At 38.8% G+C, this 24,119-nt stretch overlaps 1 protein-coding gene across 2 annotated transcripts in view; it reads right to left on the minus strand.

Moving 5' to 3' along the window:
- The window catches only part of LOC117380934 (FERM, ARHGEF and pleckstrin domain-containing protein 1-like), a 72,192-nt gene continuing 48,073 nt past the window's right edge, over window positions 1-24,119 (minus strand). The window contains exons 9-28 of one of the 2 annotated variants that reach the window (XM_033977770.2): window positions 23,828-23,923; window positions 23,577-23,743; window positions 23,366-23,434; window positions 23,108-23,183; window positions 22,489-22,666; window positions 16,694-16,899; window positions 15,582-15,671; window positions 12,285-12,418; window positions 11,153-11,234; window positions 10,729-10,790; window positions 10,341-10,516; window positions 9,904-10,034; window positions 9,220-9,288; window positions 8,378-8,467; window positions 8,212-8,294; window positions 6,834-6,946; window positions 4,012-4,172; window positions 2,052-2,159; window positions 1,811-1,962; window positions 1-650 (exon numbers count right to left, since the gene is read on the minus strand). In XM_033977770.2, the coding sequence (XP_033833661.1) occupies window positions 581-650; window positions 1,811-1,962; window positions 2,052-2,159; window positions 4,012-4,172; window positions 6,834-6,946; window positions 8,212-8,294; window positions 8,378-8,467; window positions 9,220-9,288; window positions 9,904-10,034; window positions 10,341-10,516; window positions 10,729-10,790; window positions 11,153-11,234; window positions 12,285-12,418; window positions 15,582-15,671; window positions 16,694-16,899; window positions 22,489-22,666; window positions 23,108-23,183; window positions 23,366-23,434; window positions 23,577-23,743; window positions 23,828-23,923 (2,313 nt within the window). In that variant the 3' untranslated portion in view covers window positions 1-580. The remainder of the gene's footprint in view (window positions 651-1,810; window positions 1,963-2,051; window positions 2,160-4,011; window positions 4,173-6,833; window positions 6,947-8,211; window positions 8,295-8,377; window positions 8,468-9,219; window positions 9,289-9,903; window positions 10,035-10,340; window positions 10,517-10,728; window positions 10,791-11,152; window positions 11,235-12,284; window positions 12,419-15,581; window positions 15,672-16,693; window positions 16,900-22,488; window positions 22,667-23,107; window positions 23,184-23,365; window positions 23,435-23,576; window positions 23,744-23,827; window positions 23,924-24,119) is intronic. The other variant, XM_033977776.2, reaches the window with a different exon arrangement.

The raw sequence follows: 24,119 nt of genomic DNA on the forward strand, positions 1-24,119 counted from the left end.
CATAATTATAGTCTTTTATTTAACATTATAAAAATCCAACATGAGTGAATGTATTTGGCGTTTGATGAAGAACGGTCTCTATGGGAACAAAGACGGGTTTTTCTTAAGAATTAGTTTTACATTTGACATTTCACAGTGTCTCAGGAACTGTACAAAAGCTGGTTAAACATAATGGCAGTTTTATATTTATCAAATTTGAGAGATTGTCGTACAAAAACCTCCAACAACAACAACATGTCCATTCACTAATTTCAATTCTGTACAAATATTACGAAAAAGAAACTTGAAACATTATTTTTGGCAGTGTAACCAAGACTTACGGTAGATTTAATTTGACAATTTAAAATAATAACACGTAAAATCTCTTCGGAGACGTCAAATGAATTGTATTTACTTTAAAAATGGACTAAAATTATCAAGTTACAGACAGTTACGGTGCTCGATTGTGCAAAGTTTTAGACAGGAAAGTGTTCTTGTGATTCTTGGGACATAGAAAATCGGTTTAATGGCTTTTGTGCGGTCTGGAGTCCATAATTCCACCCGGGTTTGGAGTGTTGGAGTGTGCAGAAGCCAGCCAGGATCAGTACAGGTCTTTTCTGGTGACGGAGCGGCTGGAGGAGCAGGTGGCGCTGCGAATCACCTCCATCCACCTGTAGGAGAAATAAAAGAACGCATGTGAAGTCAATGTAAATACAGATTTTGTAAGAATGACTGACAGCTATGAGTTTATATTATTAATACTACTGCAGTCTTAAAGATTCAAACGACAATGAACAATGTGGAAATGTGACGTTCATTTAAACTCAGTTTAAAGTTAATTTTGTGAAAATTATTATTTTTTGGGATAATTAATATCATGTCAGTTTTTTTACTTAAGGAAAAGTAGATACACCGGAGCGAAAGATATTCAAGTAAAAGTATCACATGAAAAAGTAAAAGTATAAAAAAAATATATATAGAGTAAAAGTTTAAGTATTTTGCGCAGATTTTCAGATCTAATGAAGCTTCAAATGTAGTGATTTTGATTAAGATTTGTGCTGAATTTTGCCCAACAGAAACCATTTATATTCCTAGCAATTTTTTTTCCTAGCTGTTTTTATTTGCATATTTTTGTTTTCCTCAAATTATGACAAATAAACCCTCAGCCTTTTCAGCAGGTCTCAAACAATAATGGAAAAATACTTTTCAGTCCTGTTCTAAATGTAGTGGAGTAGAAAGTACAGATACCTGCTCTCAAATACAGCGAAGTAAAAGTAAAAAGTATCCACTATATAATGTACTTTACTTAAGTACAGATACCTAAAATTTTTACTTAAATACAGTACTTTACTACTTTTACTTTGTTATGTTCCACCACTGGCAACGCCCTCCTCTTGGAAAGTTTATTAAAAAAAAACAAAAAAAAACAAACAAACGACACATTGTGGACTGAACTATTTCATTTAGCAAAACTTTGAAAGTGAAAATGTATTTTGCAGCCAGTATAGCCATATATGGTGCCATCTCCTTGTGTAGGAAAGCAAATCTGTTACAAAAGTGGGTATATGAATTGAAAAGTATCATCACACTTGGCAAATAGAAGAAAATGAATGAATAAACCACCCAGGGGAGTCGACCAGGGGGGATAAAAGGCGCTGTTGTCCCGGCCCAGGGTCTGAGGGGCCCAGAATTGGACCTTCATCCTATTAATTTACATAAATATAGAAGGGGGCCCATGTGAGGCTTCTTGCCCCGGGCCCTCAAAATCCCTGTCGGCGGCCCTGAAATCAAGTTAATCCAGTTAAGTTGCTACATAAAAGTTTAACAGTACCTCTCAAAAGTGTACTCGCTTTCTGATCTGAAGTAGTACACGTGGGATTTGAAATGCAGTTTGAAAACATAATCTTTGTGAATATTTTCCGATTCAGACGGGACGGTGACAGAGTAGCCGAGCAGAGGGAGGGAGGCCAGGGGGTAGTCGTCCTGTTCGAAATACAAAACATCCATTAGAATAAAAGTCACTCAGAGACGGCAAAACGTTAATCATTACACAGTATACTTAAAGTTTGTACCTGGTGTGACTTGTAGAAGAACAGGCTGAAGTTGGTGAAAACGACCCACAGTTTTTGCCAGCCGTTGCTGTTTTTAAACTTTCGCAGCAAGTTTCCTGAGAGCTGGTTCTGCAAAAACAAAGACACAAATCACGATACTAAAATATATATTAATAATACTTCAGTGCTACCACCAAACTATATCCCCATGTTATGCAAAAATGGTTTTCAAGAATGGCTGCAGTACTTCACCGCTCCAGCAGAGGGCATTAAAACCCCAGCAGTATTACATTTCCCTTCCTGAAATTGACTCTCTGGGGCTTTCTCCAATTGACTAAATATTTTCAGCCTCTGGCAATGTCAATGTGGTCAGACAGGGTTAAAACAGCAGACACAAAAGAAAGACTGGAGTAGAGGAGGAGGGAAGAGAGAGGAAGAGAGGAGGAGAAGAGGAGAGGGGGAAAGGCAAAGGACATATAGATAATGGCTCTGGATTAAATATTAATTCAGTCTTCCTCTGCGGAGACGCCGGACAAAGGTGGGAGTTGTTATCAGTGACTGAGTCAGAGTTTAAGAGTGAGAGTGAGAGTAATTATGGCTTTTAAATAAACGTTCCCGGTAGTTTTGCTGAAAGATTTAAACTATAAGTAATATTTATCATGATTTAATACCAAAGATGCACCGATCTGGCTTTTTCAGTTTGTTACTTTGACATTAAGCACCTGCTGATACCAGTGCAGCGATGGAAATTGGCGCTCTCTTCATTAAAACACACTTATCACACAAGAGATCTAATTGTGTTATGTAACTGTTCTTTATCTTTCAACTCACAACAGAACAGCTTTGTATCAATAAAAGTTCAAACATTGTGAGACTTTTTTACACAATTAAAGACCCAAACTGAATATTGGCTGAACTTGTATCATAAAATTGATACCTGATCCCGCAAAACTTTCAGTATCGGTGCAAATATTCTGTACTAGTATCGGTATTGGTGCATTCATATTTAATGGCATATACTTTGGGACTGTAAGAAAAATATAGATGGCTGTTGTTAATACCCACATTTTAGTCTTAAAGCTACTTATTTTCAGAGCATTAAAAATACCCACAAGACTAAAACGCTACTATAACTGTTTTAAAAAGTAACTAATGTATTTTTCAGAGTAAAAGTCGCACTGGAGTATAAGTCACACCAGACAAAAAAATGAATAATAATGAAGAAAAAAAACATACTTCACATAGAAATTGCATCTGAGTATAAGTCGCACCCCCGGCCAAACTATGAAAAAAAGTGCGACTCATAGCCCAGAAAATATGCTAGTACTTGGAGTAGTATTTGTAGGTACTTTTTTACTTTTGGCAGCAGTAATTGTACTTCTAAAAGGCCCTGTACCTGATTTTTTTCCTGTATGAGCAAAATGTGTCTTGCCCTATTACAGATATATTGTATAAGCAGCTCTTAAGGTCAAAATAAGTTCACTGTGTGCCGTCTGCATCTAATTATAAAGAGTTTTATTGTCCGATCATCAGGAAGTGTGTGTTAGCATGTTAGTTGTTGTTAGCTTTACTATCACGGCAAAACTCTGGCCGCACCGGTCTCTGAGATTTATGAAAAACACTTATAAATTCATCTTGGTGAATAGTTAGGATGTTCTGAATACATAAGGTAAGTGAGAAATAAACTGTTTAAAATCAACTAGTTTTGTTTTCCACATTTTTAAGACCGTAAAAAATAAAGTATATCGCTTTTAATTGTGTAAATCTTTAGCCATGTAACAGGTACTTTTACGTAAGTACAAGTTTGCAGTACTCTTTCCATCACTTCTTATGAAAACGCTGTATAAAGCACAAAGAAACGCTCTAACCTCAAATCTGAGAGTCTGAATCTAAAACCCATCAATGAGTCGGACCAATTAAAATTTACATAAAATCTATACAGTTGACAGAATAAACATTAAAGTAAAAGGGTCTTCGGTACCTCCACGGCCACGCTGAAGTCCACCATGGAGACGCTGGTGTTGCGGTGCCAGCAGACGTGGACGGTGGTGTTGCCGCGGTGACCCTGGCGTTCCAGAGACGTGCGTGACCCGCTGAGCTCCTCCTCCGACTCGTGCTCCGGACCACCCTCTCCCGACAGCTCTGAGGAAGGACAGGAAGAACAAGACTATTAAGACAAGTTATAAACCCCATCTCGCAAATGTGCCGGAATTTAACTTTAGTTGTGTTTTGGATGTTAAATGTTAAATTGTCACTTGGTTCTCTCAATGGAGATGTACTGTAAATTTTGGACTATAGAGCGCACCTGAATATAAGCCGCACCAGCTAAATTTGAAAAGAAAATCAATTTTGTACATATATAAGCCGCACCTGAATATAAGCCGCAGGTTTTTGTGTTGTAACACGTGAGATTTGATGAAGATGTTACACTGAAGGTTTTTTTAGTTTTAATTTAGGAAATTTTTTTTTATTGTGTCTGAAAAGCATCAGTTCATAATCTTTCCCCATGTCTCACTTTTGCATTTACTGCTAGAGTGCCCCCCAGTGGCTGTAAAAATCTATAAATTAGCCGCACTGTTGTATAAGCCGCAGGGTTCAAAGTGTGAGAAAAAAGTAGCGGCTTATAGTCAGAAATTTACGGTAATTGATTTGACTGGAATGTTCCACAGTATGGCATTAAATCTATCTGTCTTGCATTTACAGTGGTCCCTCGTTTATCGTGGGGGTCACGTTCTAAAAATAACCCGCAACAGGCGAAATCCGTGAAGTATCACCTTTATTATTTACAATTATTCGATTTGTTTTTGTCTGTAAAACCCCTCACCATACACTTTATACACTTTTCTCACACAGGCATTAACATTTTCACACATTTCTCTCTTTTTTAAACACTCTCAAACCTTCGTAGGCGCTGAAGGACGTAAACGTCATTGCTCATAATATTAAAGATTAGACTAAAAGGAGGTTTAGGACTTTCGCGCAACACTGCACAAAACACACTCCATTCTTGCCCTATCGCATAGAAAAGAACGTACTGTGACAATAGATAGATTGTGTAGCCTGTCCTCCCAGATCAAGCTGTTGCAGATAACGCTGCGCCACTGGGGCGCCTGGAGGGTAGAGGAGTGCCAGAAGGAAGAAGAAGATGTCCACGCCCAGCTACTGAATATTCATGATTTATGTTTAAATGTGGCGTTCAGGGTCAGGCACTCAGATCAAAACGGGACTGCCCCTGAGATCTCCGTGCACGTACTAGGGACAGCATCACGCCTGACTTGTATTAGATTGGATGTATAGGGAACAATAAAACTCGAGTGATTCTACTCTCTGGTCTCCAGTGATTCTTCTGATCGGATAAAAGGAACATGCTTACAGCGCCTTCACAGAACGTTTCATCGACATTGTGGGTTTTGTCGGGGAGAAAACAAATTGCAAATATACAGCACTTCAGAGTCACACTGCGATCCAACATTTATGTAAATTTGTCTGAACACATTCTGTACTGTACAGGAGACACGGCACGGAGGAGACTGATGGACAATGGTCTACAGTCCAACAGCCAATCAGGACGCAGAACACAATGCACGATCATACGCTGTAAAAAAGCATGACAAATTTCACTAAAAATATCCGTGAAACAGCAAGACCGCGAAAGGTGAACCGCGATATAGTGAGGGACAACTGTATTGAGTTACAGGGGTTAATAAAATACGTTGAGTGGGTCTGCCTCTCCACAGAGCAGAGCAGAGCAAGAGCGAAGCTAGAGCGGAGCGGGGCTAAACTAAATCTTATAAAGGTAAATTTTAGACGCTTTGACAGTTTAAAAATGCTTAAAAGTTCATGTTGTGCAACTAGAGAAGAATACCTACAAAATCCAACCTTTGTAAAAGCCGTGGATGCTTTTGTGCTCTACGGGAGAATTCTTTCTGGGTCCAAACTCCAGAGAGCTGCAGTACCAGGAGCGGCCACTAGTTGATCTCACACAAGGGATGCAGGGGAAAAGTTTTGTCAAGTTCTTTTTTATAGCTCCATGATTAGAACCAGCTCGCCAGTAATTTCATCCTGCTGCACTACAATAGAAGCTTAACGACCCTTTTGTTGGTAGCTGTAAGTCGATATCCTTTAACTGTGAAAGTAGAAAATCTGCGTTGAAAGCTGTGGCACCGGGCGACAATGGAAGTGCCAACTCCAAAGGTGACCAGCGGGGGGCCACGTTTATCGTCATGACAGGTATTTAAAAGAACGGGAAATGAAAAAGAGATCGGGTGACGTTTAAAGGGAACGAAAAACGAGCAAGAAAGAAGTTTTCAGGTTGATATAGAAGCGAACGGCAGGAGAATAGACTTGTTTAATAATGAAAAATGGCATAACTAACGAAGACCAACTGCCTACTATTGGTTCATCTGTTGTTCTGCTGTTGAACATTTATGAGATCCCATTCTGTTTTTTCTCCTTATAACTTCAACGATAAAAAAGCTAACAGGTTCCTTGATGAAGAGATTACCCATTGCCCGCTTAACCCGGCTGTCATGAGTCATAATGTTACAGTGATTTGATGCATATGAGGTTAAAGACCCTTAAACTCAGGGTCCAGCTGTGCCGCGTCGCCTGAGTAAGAAGCACATTTGCTGGATGCGGTGAGCAGGTTAATGGGGTCTGACAGCTCCGGCGGTGAGACATCTGCGTAGTGGGGATTAAAGCGAGCGAGTGGGCGGGTCTGTCTGCGTGTGTGGGCCTGGCAGTGCGGGTCTGGCTGTGTAGGTCAGAGTGTGCGGGTCCAGATGTGCGGGTACGGTTACTCACTGTTGTCCGTGGGGCTGGTGGGGAGCAGGTCTGAGGGTGTAGCACTGCTCTGTACTGCCAGGTCTATAGCCATCCTGATGTCCTCCACCCACCGCTCCATCTCAGACGCACAACTGCACAGGATCATAGAACAAAACATAAGCAATGTTTTCAATAGATACTGACAAAAGGAATGTATTCGCAAAAGCAAAGCATTGATTTTATGTATCTGGCATCACCTACTTTACATGTTTCACTTCCTGTACCCTTCCTCAGAAGCGTCATGTGATGGTGTAGGGACAGTGCAATGATTGCATAGTGATGCTGTAGTAGTGACAGTGTAGTAGTGATGGTGGTGTAGTGATGGTGGAGTAATGACTATGTGGTCGTGAAGGTGTAGTGCTGGTGTAGTAGTGCCAGTGTAATAGTAAGGTAAATGTAGTAGTGTCACGATGTAGTAGTGATGATGTAGTAGTGACGGTGTAGTAGTGACGGTGTAGTAGTGACGGTGTAGTAGTGACGGTGTAGTAGTGACGGTGTAGTAGTGACGGTGTAGTAGTGACAGTGTAGTAGTGACAGTGTAGTAGTGACAGTGTAGTAGTGACACGTCTTGTAAGCTGCTTTACTTGGTTTTACCCGACAGTAGGTGAACCTTACGTCCCCTAAAGTCTGACGTCTTCACCAGGACTGTATCCCATGTGTGTGTTAAGGTGTACACTCCGTCGTCATGATTCATGCTCCTTGGACCGCTCTGATCCAGCCCTGTTCCTTGTTGCTTCAGTACAGATGACCCTGACACTGTTTCAGTCCGTGATGTAGTTTTGTCTCTTGCAGCGGTCAGATTTGGCTGATTTCACATTTTCCTGCTCTGTTTGTTCTTTTTGATGATCTTCCTGTCCCTCCTACATATGTTTATGTCACACGGGATGCGGTCCTGGAGAATGAGTCAGACTGTGGGGGGTGTAAGCTTCAAAACCAAACCAAGTAAAGCAGCCTGCAAGACACGTCACTACACCATCACGTGACGCTTCTGAGACTGCAGGAACTAAAAAAACAGCTAAAGCAGGTAAAAAAAACTCTCCTCTGAGATCTATATTGTTTAATTAAAAGCTGAACGTAAAAGAAAGGACCCTGTACACTCGACCTTCAGACAAATGTATCAGGAAATAACATTAAACATTGACAACACTCCAATCCCAAGCCAAGCAGATATGAGCTACAACTTTAATGAATATGACCGATATCAATATTTCAAAGTGTTTTCCAAAGACTCCCACTGGTCCTATTCATATTTCATAACACGCGCCTCTTGGTACTGTATATTAGACTTTGGTATTTTACTGTGATATTGAATAGAACACTTCCACGTTGTATTTTGTTTAAGGACATAACACTGTACCTTGCTGCTACTACCACCGACTGTCTCTGCCCAAACAACGTGAATGAATGAGGCACTCCCCACTCTTCTTCACTTTCACGGATCTAAAAAACAAAATTGATAACGCAAAAAAATTACTAAATTTGTCAGACACTTCGGAAAGAATTAGGGTTAAGAATGAGGTTACCGTCATTCCATAAAGAGGTAACTGTCCGTGGACTTTAAACTGATTGGCTGCAGTCATCCCACGGCTGGTGTAGACCAAACAATCACTGAACTGTACAACACAAAACAAGGTTATGATGATGTCAATGGTAATATGACATCAGCTGTTACCGGGTAGAAAAAGAGAGAGAGGGAGAGAATGAAAGAGAAAGGGAGGGAATGAGAGAGAGAGAGAGAGAGAGAAAGGCAAAAGAAGAAAAAGAGACCGAGAGAGAGACAGAGATAGTGAGAGAGACAGAGAGAGAGAAAGAGAGAGGGGGAGAGCAAGGAAGACAAAAAAGAGACAGAGACGGAAAGAAAGAGGGGGAGAAAGACAAAAAAAAGAGACAGAGACAGACAACGAGAGAAAAAGAGAGACAGAGAGAGAGAAAAAGAGATAGGGCAGAAGACAGATAGAAGGGAGAAAGTAAGAAAAAAGAGAGATGTAGAGAAAAGAAAGAGAAAGTCAAAAGGAGAGATCACACGAGAGAATGAAGGACAAAGAGAGAGAAGGAGAGCTAGAGTGACAGAGAGAGAGAAAGAAAGAGAAAAAGGGGCGAGAAAGAAAAACAATAAAGAGACAGAGAAAGACACAGAGAGGGGGGTTAAGAGAGAGAAAAAGAGACAGGGAGAAAGAGAGAGAAAGAAAGAAAAAAGAGAACGAGAAAGAGAAAGAAATAGAAAAGAAAGGCAAAAAGAGAGAGAGAAGAAAAACAGAAAAACAAGAGAGGGAAAGAGAGAGAGAGAAAGAAAAGAGAGTAAAAGAACAGGAGAGAAAGGGGGAGAAAGAGAAAAAAACGAGAGAGATGTTTTTGTTTTTTGTACCAGGAAGAACATGCGCTGCTGTAGGCCTTTCCCTGACAGTTTGCTGAGGCAGCCCAGTCGGATGAACTCCTGCAAGAGAAGCAGAAATGTGATCAGCCTTAGATCATTATTTACAAGGTCAGAAGGGACACAATGAGAGCAGACTTTTCCCCTTCCCCCTTAAAAATGCAAACGTTGTATGACACAAAACATAGGCCATGTGCACTTCATTTCATTTCAATATTTCACAAACCACCAAAGAATAAGTTAAATACATGGGTTCAAACTGCCTGTGGTTCCGGGGCATCTGAGTCCAGGTTTAGGCTTGCTCTAGTTCCGCCCCTAGTTCTAGTGCAGTCTCCCCATCACTTAAACCTATTCCTTATTCCGGAAGTTGCCGTGGGAGCCGGCATTGTCATTTGGTGGTATTATTTTGTATGGAGCTGGCGATCTTGAGAGAAAATAAGTTCTATACGGACTACAGAGCCATTTTAAAGGTTCCCAGGGAATCAGTGAGGTGTTGACTTGTTGGTTACATGAACATAAAATATTTTAAACAAATCCACACTACTTTATATGATATTTTTGAGGCGAAACTTTTCCCAAATTCTCTGCAGTTTCGTTGCTTTTACGGAAAAAGTGGGTGGGGTGGAATAAGGTATAAATATAGGTATAAGGTATAAAAACTAGTCATTTCCCTCTTACCCTTCCAGGTACAGCCAGGTTGTCGATGCTCGTCAGATCTTTCCTCAGCTCGAGAAGCTTCTGGAAGTTCTCCATCTTCATCATGGTGCCTTGGAGTTGCAACACCATTTCGGAGATCTCTGCCAGGGCCGCTGCGTTACGACAAAAACAAAATTATAATGTTGTCCTGCTACAGCCTCCCAAAACAAGTCAAAGCCTGGAATATTCCACAGTATAGCATTGCATTTTTTTTTTTTATTAGAGTTGTTTCCAGTGCTCTCCAAAGATCTGACCTGTAAATTGGCCTGCTAGTGCTGCATGCTCGTTTCCATGGAGATAAATACATTTAACGCCTTACTGTGCAACACAAACTAAACCTCTATGGATAAAAGCAACACCTACGGACCCTGCACCGGAAAAGTTCCATATTGCAGTTTTAAAGTCAGTCTATTTCTCACCTCTGCAGTCCCTGAAGTCTTCATGAGTGGGCGGGTAGTGTTTACAGAGTCTTTCCAGGATGAGTTTGTAGTGAAGAAGACGATGGAGGGGTCGTAGGAGGAAGACATTAAACGGCAGGTAGCACACTCGCTGCTGCTCAAACTCTCGACATAACGCATCCACTTTACGCACAGATCTAAAATTAAAAACATGTGAAAATTAGGATCAAATTCTGTTAAGATTCAGCTTTCTTTAAAGGTCCTACATCACACAAAATGGATTCTTGTGAACTTGTTTTAAACATATGGGAATGAAACAAAACCCAACTCCAGGTGTGTTTTTGATGAGAAAATAACATTATAACAGATCAGAAAAAAAACATAATATGAAATCTTTAAAGACACCTACCTACACAGCTTCTCCAGTTCAACCAGGCATTCGGAATGTTTTTGAAGATGGACAGTAAGTTGCTAAACACACAGAAAAAAACCCACAATTTTGAAATTCTGAATCAAATTTTTAGTATTTACAAATAACTTTAAATGTATGTCACAGGTTTTCATGTTTTTTTTCAGATTATGACTTAGGTTGGTTTGATTTTTGTTAGTCTGTCGTGCAAATTAGACACGTTTTGGCCCTTGTTTACATTATTGTTTCTAGTTAACAGTTATAGAATTACTCGTACTTATGCTATATTCGCTGCACGTGTCCAAACAGGAAGTAAAATGATAACTTCATTATAAAAATTTATACTTTTATTTTGCTAAATCTAGTGGAATAAGTAGTCTAACCTGCCAAATGCACTTTAAAAAACAACAGCTAAAATACTCACCCGTAGGCCCTGTAGATTTTTCAAAAGTATGTCTCCTATCCTCTGGTAATCTCCTTTAATATGAGCATTAGATCGACCCTCCCTGAAACCACAAAAGAGAAACACTGCAGTTGCGTTTTGCCGTCAGTAGATGTCAGAGCAGAACTAAAGTTACCGCACTCAGGTCTGGATTCAATTCTCACAACAAACCATTCATTTTACCAGAATCCATTTGGGCGACATCCAACACTGATTTTATGGAGCCTTATAATTGGGTTTCATCATGATGATTACAAAATAATTTTCTAGTTACTGTTGCTGTTTAGCCATGGGTTCAAGGCAATACTGTTTTACTTAACCATAACGGCAAAAGTACATGGGAACAATATGCGAATGTGCTATGCTATCATCAATATTAGCTATACAAAAATAAAATAAAAATAATAAAATAATAATTATAAAATAAATAAATAAATAAATAAATAATAATACATATAAAAAAAAAATAAAATAAAATAATAATATATAAATGCATAGTGTCCCAGATAAACACATTTTAAAGATACAGTATGTAACTTTCTGGAGGTGGCAAGTCACCTGCAAGATTCTGTGGAAAGAGAAAGTGTATAGTTCAGTTTTCAGAGCTATGAACATAAGCAAAATGAACAAAAAAGCTTTTCATTTAATCTGTTTTGGGATAAAAAGGGCTAAAATGTAACTATACTACTAAGGCTTTAAAAACATTAAGGTAATTTATGAATTTAAATACAATTTGGGGATCACAGAATTTAATTTAAAATATTGATATCGACAGGCAGATATCGGTTATTGTACACAACACAAGACAAATGTGTGATATCGGTTGAATATCGATTGGGAAAGTTAACCAATTAGCCAACAGTATACAGTTCCATGTCTTGTCACTCAACATTAGAAGCTAACTATCCGTTTGCTCTTACAATTCATCCATTGTTGTGTGTTAGTGTCAAAGTCATCACCTCCTCCTATTTGAACAGCTGTTGGGACAATACAGCTGATACAACAACACACCAACATGTACGTCTATACCTCCCACTGCTAACAAAGGCTTACAATTTCACTATTTTGTTAGTTTTAATCATGTAATATGTGATTTGCAAACTATTGTACAAACCATTGTGCAAGCCTTTGTTCCAACTCCTTCAGAAATCCCTCATGGAACTTGTAGACCGGTTCGTAGTTGGCCAAGATCAGGTTCTTGACTGAATTTGAAAAGGTTTCGTCGTTTGCTACTGCGTTCTGGAAAGACTGAAGGAGACAAAAATGCAAATTAAAACAAGCAAACAAACAAAAATACAACAAAACTTGCAAATGTACATGAATAATCTGGGAAAAACATCCAACTGCAATTTTTCAGACAACTATTGTAATAAGATTTGTGGTGTATGTTTAAATAGGATTATGTTCAAAGTTGCATCTTTTGAGATTAAAGGTCCTATATTCCGCAAAATTGACTCTTGTGAACTTTAAGCCATGTTATAATGCTGTTATTTCCTCAAAAACATACTTGGAGTTGTGTTTTGTTTCATTCACATGTTTGAGTAATCATTTATTCTTGTCTATCTACATTTCCAAAGCGCAAAATGCTCCATTCCACCTTGTGATGTCATGAAGTGGTCGTTTTCAAGTTAACAGCTACGTTTTACCTTTAACTCAGTGGAGATTGGCAATTCCAGGGCTGAAATTATCCAAATGATTCTAGTGAAGGTGTATGGAGTTTATAAACACAGTGGAGCACTTCCTGTATTACTACATGATGACATCACAAAGTGGAACAGAGTGTTTCCTGTTTGAGAGAATAATTTAGCTTAAATATGCAGGGTTTGTGCGTTAAATACGTGCGAATGAAACAAAACGCAACTCCAGGTCTGTTTGTGATGAGGAGACAACATAACAATAATCAGAAAATAGCATAATATGGGCCCTTTAATGCCATACGGTGGGACATTTCAGGAAAATCAGTAAAGATCAGTAGAGACCTTATAACATAGACCAGAAAATAGCATAACATGGGCCCTTTAAATGCGTTCATTCAAATGGTGATTTCGATTTGACTTTGATGAATGTTCCGACCTTAGAAATACATAAAAATAAAATACAGGAATTAAGAAAGTCTAGTTGTTTTTTTTTAACAATTGGATTTTATAGCCACGCCTTAAAAGCAACACATTAGCAAAGGTCTATTAAACAAATTGACGCTAGCTTGTCTTGATGGCCGCCCAGCTGTCCACATAAAGAAAGGATGGAGCGACAGAAGGCGAGCGAGATGGGGAGAAAGAGGAGGTGGGTGTTGTTTTTTGCGGTGCCAGCCAAAGAAAATATTTAAGTGGGTTTTTAACAGCATCGGGCACGCCTTCCTCCCACATCAAAGACAGCTGTGGAAACTACTGTTGCAAAAATAACAGCTGACTTGAAGAAAAGGAAAGAAAAACGGCGTATAAGAAGGCCCGTGTAGCAAGGTGTTCCTGTTTACAACAGCGTGCTGGGGTCAGAGGTCAAGGCCAAAGTTCGCTGTAAAGATGTAAGGCCCTGAAGGTGTTTCTGTTGGTGGTCTAGCAGTTAATTCCATGCTGTTTAATGGCAACAAGATAATTGAAATAGTGGTCGAACTAGGGAGACGTAAAAGATTGTCAGCGCACTAGGGAACACAGTAGCTTATAAAATACAAATTAAATGTTGGGTTTTTTTCATGTATTTGAGCAAAATGTGAGTTGCCCCAGTTAGGGATGGGACAATAAACAATAGTACTGTTTATCATGATACAAAGGATCAACGTTAATCATTCGTGGGAGATTTTATGTAATCGTGATAGTCATAGTATCACCAGAATGTAAAGAAAAAAAACTACTTATCCAGAGGAGATTTGGCGGGGGGGGACAAAGGAGTCTGTTGTTTGGGGTTTAGGGGCCCAGAATTGGACTCTCTTCCTATTAATATATATTAGAGGGGGGCCCATGTGAGACTTCTAGACCCGGGCCCCCAAATTTCAGTTGACGGCCCTGCTCATTCATGATATTCTCCGCTAAATCGAAGTTGTTTTCACTGATGACAAAGTACAATACCATAAAAGTTCTTTCAACATCGAACTTATTAATGAGATTAAAATCATAATTATTCATATCCATAACAATCTAAACTGTCAGCAACTTTAATTAACAGTAATTATCGTGATATAACAGTTAATCGCAATTATTTTGTCCATTTCAATATCGTCCCATGTCTATATATATTGCATAAACAGCTCTTAAGGTCAAAATAAGTCTTCATTTGTTTATTTACTGTTTGCATCCAAGTTTTTAATTGTCCGAAAATCAGGAAATGCACTGCTAGTTGTCGTTAGCATTATCGTGACGACAAACTCCGTTCTGGTCTCTGAAAGTTGCTCAAAAACGCTTATAAACTCATCACATTGAATTCTTAGGATGTTCGTAATGCATAAGGAATAACTTTAGACCACTGCAAACTGTTTAAGATGAACTAATTCTGTTTTTCACCTTTTAAAACAGCACAAATCAGGTACACCGCCTGTAGACATGGTGAGAAAAGATTCATTAAAATGGTGCCGGGGCTAAAACAGTGTGCAAACGTTCTATTATAAATGCTAACAAATTAATATGCCCGTCATAACAGCATTCAAGGTTAATGCGTTTTTACATGCAAAACGAGAATAGTCACGAAGCGAGTGCGCCATTAGAATGATGGAGAGTCTGACGCTGGTAAAATGGTTCCCCTGCTCCACCTTTAATGGGGCACACATTAAGGGTGTAGTTTTTGTACTTTTCACAGTGATGAATTCAAGTTTTAACTGTCCTCAATAATAGAGCATGATTTTCAACATTAAATGGTAGTACTTTCTTTTATATTACAATTTTTATCTGTCTAATCCCTCAGCGGTCTTATATTTGTACTGATACAGCTCAAAATCATTCTAAAACTATTCAGAAAAAGTTCGTTTCTGTCCTGTGAATGTTTTTTAGTATCGATAATTGTTAAAATGAGCATCTGGTATTGATAAAGATCTGATTTTGACAACCCTAGCACCGGTAAAATAAGTTAGAAGGTACTGCTGCTTCCCGCAAAATGGAAATCATTACAGTTTTATCAAAATACTTAAATATTTGTCCTTAAATGTAAGAATTTTAAAGATTTGGTCACTGTAAACTGTGTAGTCCACTGCTAAAGTCAACTAAAATCAACTTAAGGGCATCCAAGTCCAATTCCAGTCCACAATCCAACACAAAAACGTTATAATCACACGCTTTGACATTTTAAACCTTAAGCCCACATTCTTTGGCTTTGTATCCTACATTAACTTCGGGTTCACGGTTGTATAGCTGCGGTCTTGGCTCCGCAGAAAAGATTTTGAGAACGTGCTAAAAACGGCATTGACATCGGACATTTTTTCTTTTACCTCTGTGACGACTTGCAGGTCTTTGAGGTAGGTCCGCTCCGTGGTTAGCAGTTCCTTGGCGATGAAGTACGCCTTGTCTGTGGGAAACTTCTGGACGAAAACGAAGCAGTTAGTTACCGAAAAAAGTTTTTAAAAAGTGAATATGACAGGTTTTCAACTTAACTTATTACTTGGTTTGGTGGGTTAGTACATGTGGTTAATATTTATCATGGTTTAAGTGACAGTTTATGGGGAAAAATGAAGAGAAGAAAAGTAAAAAAAAAAAAATACAGGAAGTAATCCTGCATTTTGGATGGAGTTTTCAGAGTTGATGACACGGGTGGAGGTTTACGCACAAGTAAGGCATTTTTCTGACAATTTAAAACTTCACATAACAAAATAAAAGCGTTATAATTTATTTTAGTTTAGTTATATATTCGTCTAATCCAGTGGTGGAAGGTGGAACGTAACAAAGTACAAGTAGTAAAGTACTGTACTTTTTAGTTTTTTATCTGTACACAACTACATTTTTGAACATGACTGAAAAGTAAAAGTATTTTTTATTATTGTTTGAGGCCTACCAAAAAGGCTGAGGGTTTATTTTGATAATTTGAGCAAAAAAAACAACAAACCCAAACAATTGATTAAATTGTTTCTATTGAACAAACGTCATAAACAAATCTTTATCAAAACCACTACATTTTAAGCCTTATACAATTTTTACTCTTAAACAGGTACTTTAATACTTTTACTTAAGTAGAATTTTTAACAAGATACTTTTACTTAATTATTTATTTGCTCCAGAATCTGCACTAAACTAACGTGAGCACTTCTTCTACCACTGGACTAAACATAACTATAGTGCAATTTAGACAAGTAATGGCCCTTGATGGTGAGGGTCCTCATCACCGCTTACGGCTTTAATTAACATTACAGTTGCTAGGTAACAGTTAATTAAAGGACATTCACCTATGACATATTTGTTGCCCATGTTCAACCAGGAAATCAAGCTATAAACATCACAAAAAAATGAAAAAAAAAACCCCCAAAAACTATGCAAATCTTAAATATTTTGTAGTCTAACCGTTCATATTATTCACTATAAGTCTCGTGTTACATTCCACACCACCCACCTTCCTCCTGGCTTCCTCCTCATCTTCATTGCGGACGTAGCCAGCGTCGGTAAGTAGCGGACTGGTGAGGGGAGACAGCTGGCGGGCATCGGGGCTTTGTGGGTTAGAACCGTGGATGATGTTGTCGTCTTGCCCGTTCTCCGGAGCAGTACCGTTAACAGCCACACGGGGGCTTCCCAGGGGAGACTCCTCTGAACCTGGGCTGCCTGGGGGGAGGAGAGAAGGAGAAGGAAAATGAGGAAAACACAAATCAGATGTAGAAAAAGTACTACTAGGCTAAGTGACTGGTATGAGATCTACACACAAGTTTTAGTCCTGATTTATGAGCCCAAACTATGCAACCATAATGTTCCCACAGGTTCTGACAAGCAAAAGAGATGTTTAAGTAATTATGAAAAGTATATATAATTGGTAGTAATAAAACGGTAGTGGTGTTGAGCGCTAACAACTGGAAGTAGATGGAAGTGAAAGAATGCAAGGATTTGGTAAACACAAGCAAATTAGATAGAAATCGGAAAGTGAGAAAGGAAATATTTGTTTGGATTTTGAAGGTTTGAAATTTTTTTGTTATGAAGTAAAGTAAAAGCAATAGTTGGGTAGTTTATGTGTGTGCATCACCTAGGGCCCAAAGGTGATGGGTTCTAGGAAGTTTGAAGTGGTTGAATATAAATGTTTTCAAGCACAGATATTAGGACAAGAATCAGGAAAATATTTGTTTAAATTTATTATAGATAGTGAAGTTTTTTAATTTTTAGTTATGATGTAAAGAACAAGCAATTTTGGGTAGTTTGTGGGTGTACACCACCTAGGGCCCAAAGGTGATGGGTTCTGGAAACAGGGAAGTGGTTGAATATATATGTCTTTAAGTACAGATATTAGGATGTGAAAAACTAAAATATTTGTCTTTTTAGAACACACAGTGGAGTTTTTTATTTTTTTTTATTTTAGTTATGTAGTAAAATAAAACCAATTATTGGCTACTTTATGGTTGTGCACCACCTAGGGCCCAAACGTGATGGGTTCCCGAAAGCTGGCAATGGTTGAATATAATGTATAATGTGTACAGATATCACGGTGTGAGAAAGGAAAGTATTTTCTTTTTGTTTTGATTAAGTACACATAGTGGAATTTTACAATTTTTTTGTTATGAAGTAAAGTAAAAGTAATTATTGTTTTTTTATGGGTGTACACCACCTAGGGCCCAAAGATGATGGGTTCTCGAAACCTTTGGAAGTGGTTGAATACAATGTCTTCTAGTACAGATTTTACAATGTGAGAAAGAAGAAATATTTGTTTGGATTATTACACATAATGGCATTTTTTTATTTTAGTTATAAAGTAAAATAAAAGCAATTATTGTGTAGTTTATGGGTGTACACCACCTAGGGCCCAAAGGTGATAAGTTCTAGAAACATGGAAGTGGCTGAATACAGTGTCTTCAAGTACAGATATTATGATGTGAGAAAGGAAAATATTTGTTTATGTTTTGATTAAGTACCTAATGGAGTTTTTCAAAATTTTTGTTATGAAGTAAAGTACCGTAAAAGTAATTGAATATTTTATGTGTGCACACCACCTAGGGCCCAAAGGTTCTAAAAACTTGGAAGTGAATGAATTTACAGTAATGTCTAAGTACAAAGGTAATGTGATTTTTTCTTTTACAACACATAGTGGAGTTTTAAAAATGTATGTTATGAAGTAAAGTAAAAGCAATTATTGGGTAGTTTATGGGTGTGCAGCACCTAGAGTCCAAAGGTGATGGATTCTAGAAACTTGGAAGTGGTTGCATATAATGTCTCCAAGTACAAAGGTGATATAGAGAGCATTTTAGTCTGATCTGAACTCCTAAAGCAATAGAGTATTTGAAATATTCCAGTATTATGGTAATAGAAGAATCACAGCCTTGCATGATTTTCAATAGTAAATTTGTTATGTACAAAAACCCCAAAGATTATATTGTACAATAGATCTACCCAGCTACCAATACTACAAGATGGGCTACAATGTACTAGATTAGAACTTTATACTTGCCCTTCTTTCCACAGAGTCCACTGTTACACACCAAACGGGATCATGGGTATAACCATGGCAACCACTGAGTGCAGATCTGTGATGGGTGCTATAAAAAAACTCGCCATGGCACAAAAACTACAATACCACTACTACTACTACAAAAACACAAACCAACGAACAGATGGAAATATGGCACACATGAGCTAGTCTACGCTACTCTACGACACACAATGGAATGAAGGGATGGGGTGAAAATTCAATTTCGTCAACAAAAACTTCTGAAGTTCACATTGATTTTTATTGATACTAGAGCTCACAATCAGTTACAAGAAGATGAGAGAAGCAGAGACAGAAAAAAACGTGTTTGGAAAGAGGAAAACTGCAGTGTTAAAGGGGGTGCCACCATTTTAGTGAGATCACAATCTATTAAGCTCCTTTTAAACGCCTTATTAACATTCAAATCCCATAACAAATTCACTTTTTTATAGGTTTGTACAGTGCGGTATTGTTACAAAATGGTAGTGAGTTGCAGCAAGTGGGTAAGTGACAGGCAGTGGAAGCAAAACAGGACTTTTCCAACTCATAACTTTCACCATATTGAGACAATTCTTTCAAATATGTCCCTCGGTTTTTCTTACTTTCAAAACACAATAACATTACGTGTGTGAGGTCTAAATTTGATTGTTGCCGTTTCAAGTTGGATCGGCCATGTTTTGTTCTTACGCAGCTGTGCCAAACATGCTCAGATGGCTTCCCAAAACAAAATTCAACTAGTATGAAGGATTTATTTTTTTGTACAATTCTGTAGGAAGCCATTTGAGTCGATACAAAGTAAAGACAGGAAAAGAAAATAAAGGGACGACAGTCAGTTTTATAACATGCATTAGAGAAATGATAATAGTGAAAGGTTAGCAGTTTGGCCCCACCAACATGCTTCAGAACAGTGCATTTGGGAAGCAGCAGGGAAGGAGTGCAGAAGTGGTAAGACATAGACCTGTGATGACAAATAAAAGATCATTTTTATATAAGAATTTAGCTGAATAAAGAAAGTTTAAAGGGCCCGTATTACGCTGTTTTCTGATCTATGTTTTAATATTGTTCCTCATCAAAAACAGACCTGGAGTTTTGTTTTGTTTTACACTTTTAACACATAAACCTTGCATATTTAGGCTGAGTTCTTCTCTCAAATGGAAAACACTCTGTTCCACCTTGCGATGTCATTATGTGGTAAAACAGGAAGTGTGCCGCTGCGTCTTTAAACTCCATAGACCATCACCAGAATCAGTTGGATACTTTCAGCCCTAGAATGGGCAAACTCCATTGAACAAAAGGTAAAAAGTAGGCGTTAACTTGGAAAACTACCACTTCATGACATCACAAGGTTGAACAGAGTATTTAGAGGTTTGGAGATGGACACAGACCATCTCAAACATGTGTGAATGAAGCAAAACACAACTCCAGGTGTGTTTTTGAGGAGGTAAAAACATTATAACATGGCTTAAAGCTCACAAGAGTCAACTTTGCGTAACATAGGACCTTTAAAGATATATAAAATTAACAGAACACATTCCTAGTCATTATGTAGTGAATAGAAACACGTTGCTATTTACAATCTTCACATTTAGAAATTCAGGCTGTTCTAAACCTGATTGTATTGCTAAAAAACAATGAATAATACACAGACATGGTGTTGTGTTGGCTAATCTAGGCTGTGTAGGTGTGTAGCAGTCAGAACCAAGCCAAGCAAAGCAGATGTTATGAACGGCCACATATGTTGACAAAATGGCTGGCAGGTGAGGTCGTGTAGCGCTTAGTGTACAAAAAAACCCCCAAAAAACTAACGAAAAGAAAAAAAGTAACATGCACATTTAGTGTAAGTGGTAATTACAAAAATACAGCTAAATCCTGCCATTCAAATATATTGGAAGAAATGTTTTGTTCTTATCCTGGTAGTAAATATAAAAGTTCTATAAAATGTCACTACCACAAATTACAGTGCAACTTCGCCCCAATACAGACAGGAAAGCTTAAAAAAGTGCTAGGGAATAACGAACATGGAAAACCAGACTAGCCCATAGTTAAGTACTGTCCGTCCTTAAGTCCAGAGTAGCATTTTACATCTACAAATATGAGCATTCCCTACTACGAACAACTGACTAGAAAAAGGGAAAAAACCACCAAACCCCAAACAAACCTTCAAAGCATTCCATCTCCAGCTCTATTAAAGCCATTCCTTTACCCAGGACATCAAATACATATTAGAGAGTTACAAATGCTAGTCAAAAATCTTAAAAAACTGTACTAGTGCTAAAGTGGTTATAAATATCTAAACTACATAATCACATTTTCATCAATCCAAAACTGTATTAATTGTCAACATCTACACAATTTACAAATTTCTGTTATGGCACAAGTGGGTGGTTTATGATTTAAAATTTTATACAAAAATTTACGCTAAAGAACACTATCCAAATAAAATAGTGTTAGAATAAAATGTTGGAAATTGCATCTGAGAAAAATAATCTTGCTAGTATTTTTAAATTCGCAAACACGTTCTAGTTCACTGAAACCGCTATGACTGTACAAAGCAAATCCAGCTAGACCCTTTCAACAACTGAAAAGCTGACCTCCGATATCTTCCTCATTAAACCTGTAACATCCCTCCTCTTCCTCTCCATCCTCTCCCTCGTCCAACTGCATACTCGCAAATGAAAACTTACTATTTACCACCGGAGACGAATTGATGCCATTTGAATTGACCGAATTCATCGAACTTACTGCGCCCGGGTTACCGTACATGAGCGGTTGACTATAGATGCTGCTCCCTGTGTCTGAATCACCGTCGCTAGTATCTGTACCACTGCTCGTCGACCCATCTATCATTTGAACGGGTTGGTTGTTGTTGTTGTTAGACGGTTTCCCTTGGCGACCGAACATTCGCTGGACGGTATTGGATCGGGCCTGACCTGGTACCCTAAGGTTCGCCTTGTGATTCCCGTTTATCAGCATTTTGCGTTCCACCGGCGCAGAATTCGGAGTTTGGGTCAAGATATGTTGTGCGTGAACCGGTGTAGAAGTTAGCTGGCTAAGAATGAACGGATCGGTATCGGAGCGGTTGCGCATGTTGTTATTGTTAAACGCCATATGCGGACGATTGGAAAGGATTGGCGAATAGCTGCCGTAATGGTTGAGTTGTGGCAGCGGAGGAGGGGTCAAAGGTTGTGGGATGTTTGGAGTTTCCATGGGAACAACACCGGGGCGTCTGCTAAAGTAATGCCCACCGTCATCCCAACGTGGAGGCGAGCGCGGCTGGTTGGTTGTCATTTCGTGGCTTAGCGAACTGGTGCGCGGGTGGAAGCTGCTGATAATCGGGCTAGAGCACTGGCTACGCGTCCCTGTTCCTAGCGGTCGACCTAGCGCAACTCCCCTGATATCTCTTCCTTGGAAAATCTCATCCAGCAGCGTGCTATGAAGAGGAACGCGACCATGGAACGAGCTACCGTTTGGGACAACCTCATCGTCATCGGGAAGCTCGTGAACAAACTTGCTAGGTGACTGACCGTTGCTTCTCATCAAACCCTGGTGATTAGTGTGGTAAAACCCATTCACCGCGCCAAAAAGACCGCCAACCTGTCCCGCACTTTGCTGTCTGTTATAGTCCTCATTGCAGTGCCCCCTAGTGGCTCGACTGCTTTTCTTCACGTCACATTCGCTGTCTATGTCGCTGCAGTCTATGTAAGGGATAGAGGAGCTGCTGCCTTTGTTAGCCCTGGAGGATGGACCTGGGTTAAGGAGGTGCTGGTCCGGCGCCGACCCGTTGCCATGGTGATTCGGCGGTTTGGACGGGGCCAGGAAATCGTGGAATCCGTTGTTGTTGGTGACCGGGATCTGTTGGCTTCCGTTCAGTTCGGATATTCTGGTGGAGTCGGTCTGGTCTGCTAGCGGGATGGAGATAGCACTCTGCAAAAGACACAATATATAGTAAGTATTGAGTTTTGCACTACTACAAAGTTAAGCATATTTACTACAGGATTAAGTTGGACATTAACTATTATGGCACCCATTTCTAAAATAGTTGAATAGGAAGTTAACTTTTATTCCTGAGATTGTAAAAAAAGTATTTAAAATGCGAGAATGTAAACTGATTTGAGCGAGCTTGCCAATGGTTAGATTAGCGTAGCATTCGCGAATTACAATGATTCGGACCTGTAACGATTAGCATCTACGAGAAGTGCTACATATAAATATTCCCAACACAATATTATTACTGAAGTTGGTATTTTAGATAGAAAAGACTAAATTTCTTTTTCAAGGTATAAGGAAACATTGAGCAAAAACGGTATGAAAAAACAAAAACGGCCATCGGTGTGTCGCCATCTGTTGCCGTTTAAATGTCATTACCTCTCTTGGCATTTGTGACCTGAATGAGGAGGACTGGGAGGGCACGCCGCTATTGGACAGGATCTTACTGTGCTTCCTGAGGCGAGACAAATACAACAGCTGTGGTCAGAGCGAGTTCAGCCAGTCAGAAAACAAACTTTATTACTGGTTTGGGCTCATCGCACTAATTGGAGCCGATTGGTTACGACCCAGAATGCATTAGGGAAAATTGGGCAAATGGAAAATGTTACGCAAGCTACCCATTTAATGCCGTGTTACCTTTCAAATGGGATCTTCTTAACCTCGGAGTCTTTAACATAATCAATGATCTGTTTTTGGGTTCGACCACTGCAAAGAAACAAGTCCCAGTTAATGAACAAAGTAGGAAAAAATGGTATGTATAAAAATAATAAAATACATTAAATACAATAAAATACCTAAACTTTAAATTAAAATGATATCAAATATTTTTTACATTTTTTTATTTTACCTGAAGCGGAAAGAGGACCCCCTGGTAAAAAGAATAGGTTTGGGTTTGGGTTTTGGCTCCTCAAAAAGTCTGAAGAAAGCATGGTATTCTACACAAATCTTCCAGAAAATTTTACAGCAGTCCCGGCTGGCCATGGCAAACTCCAGAGTGTCATGGTGGGCATTTTGCTGCACAAAAATACAGGAAAATTTAAAATACTATATGATAAAATTAATGGAAAAGATTTAAAATGAGTTTTGCCATTGACTTACAGCAGGATCAGCCCTCAGCTTGATAAGAAACCTCTTGCGTTTGAAGCTGAGTTTGCGAATCCTGGACCAGTTGAATGCATTTATTTTCAGGTACCCCTAAAAAGAAAAGAAAAAAACATTTACAAGAAGAATTTGGCTGTTTACAATGTATTTCCTTCCACATACTCTTTCGATTAACAAACTGCTGATAATACATTATGCAGCAGGAACTAGAAAGACTCAGATTTATTAGCCAAAACGCCTTATCAGCTAAGTTTTTCAGGAGAGAAAATATTTGAGTAAGTGGGAAAAT

This window comes from Periophthalmus magnuspinnatus, chromosome 2, assembly GCF_009829125.3.
Source record: "Periophthalmus magnuspinnatus isolate fPerMag1 chromosome 2, fPerMag1.2.pri, whole genome shotgun sequence".
Lineage (NCBI taxonomy): Eukaryota > Metazoa > Chordata > Actinopteri > Gobiiformes > Gobiidae > Periophthalmus > Periophthalmus magnuspinnatus.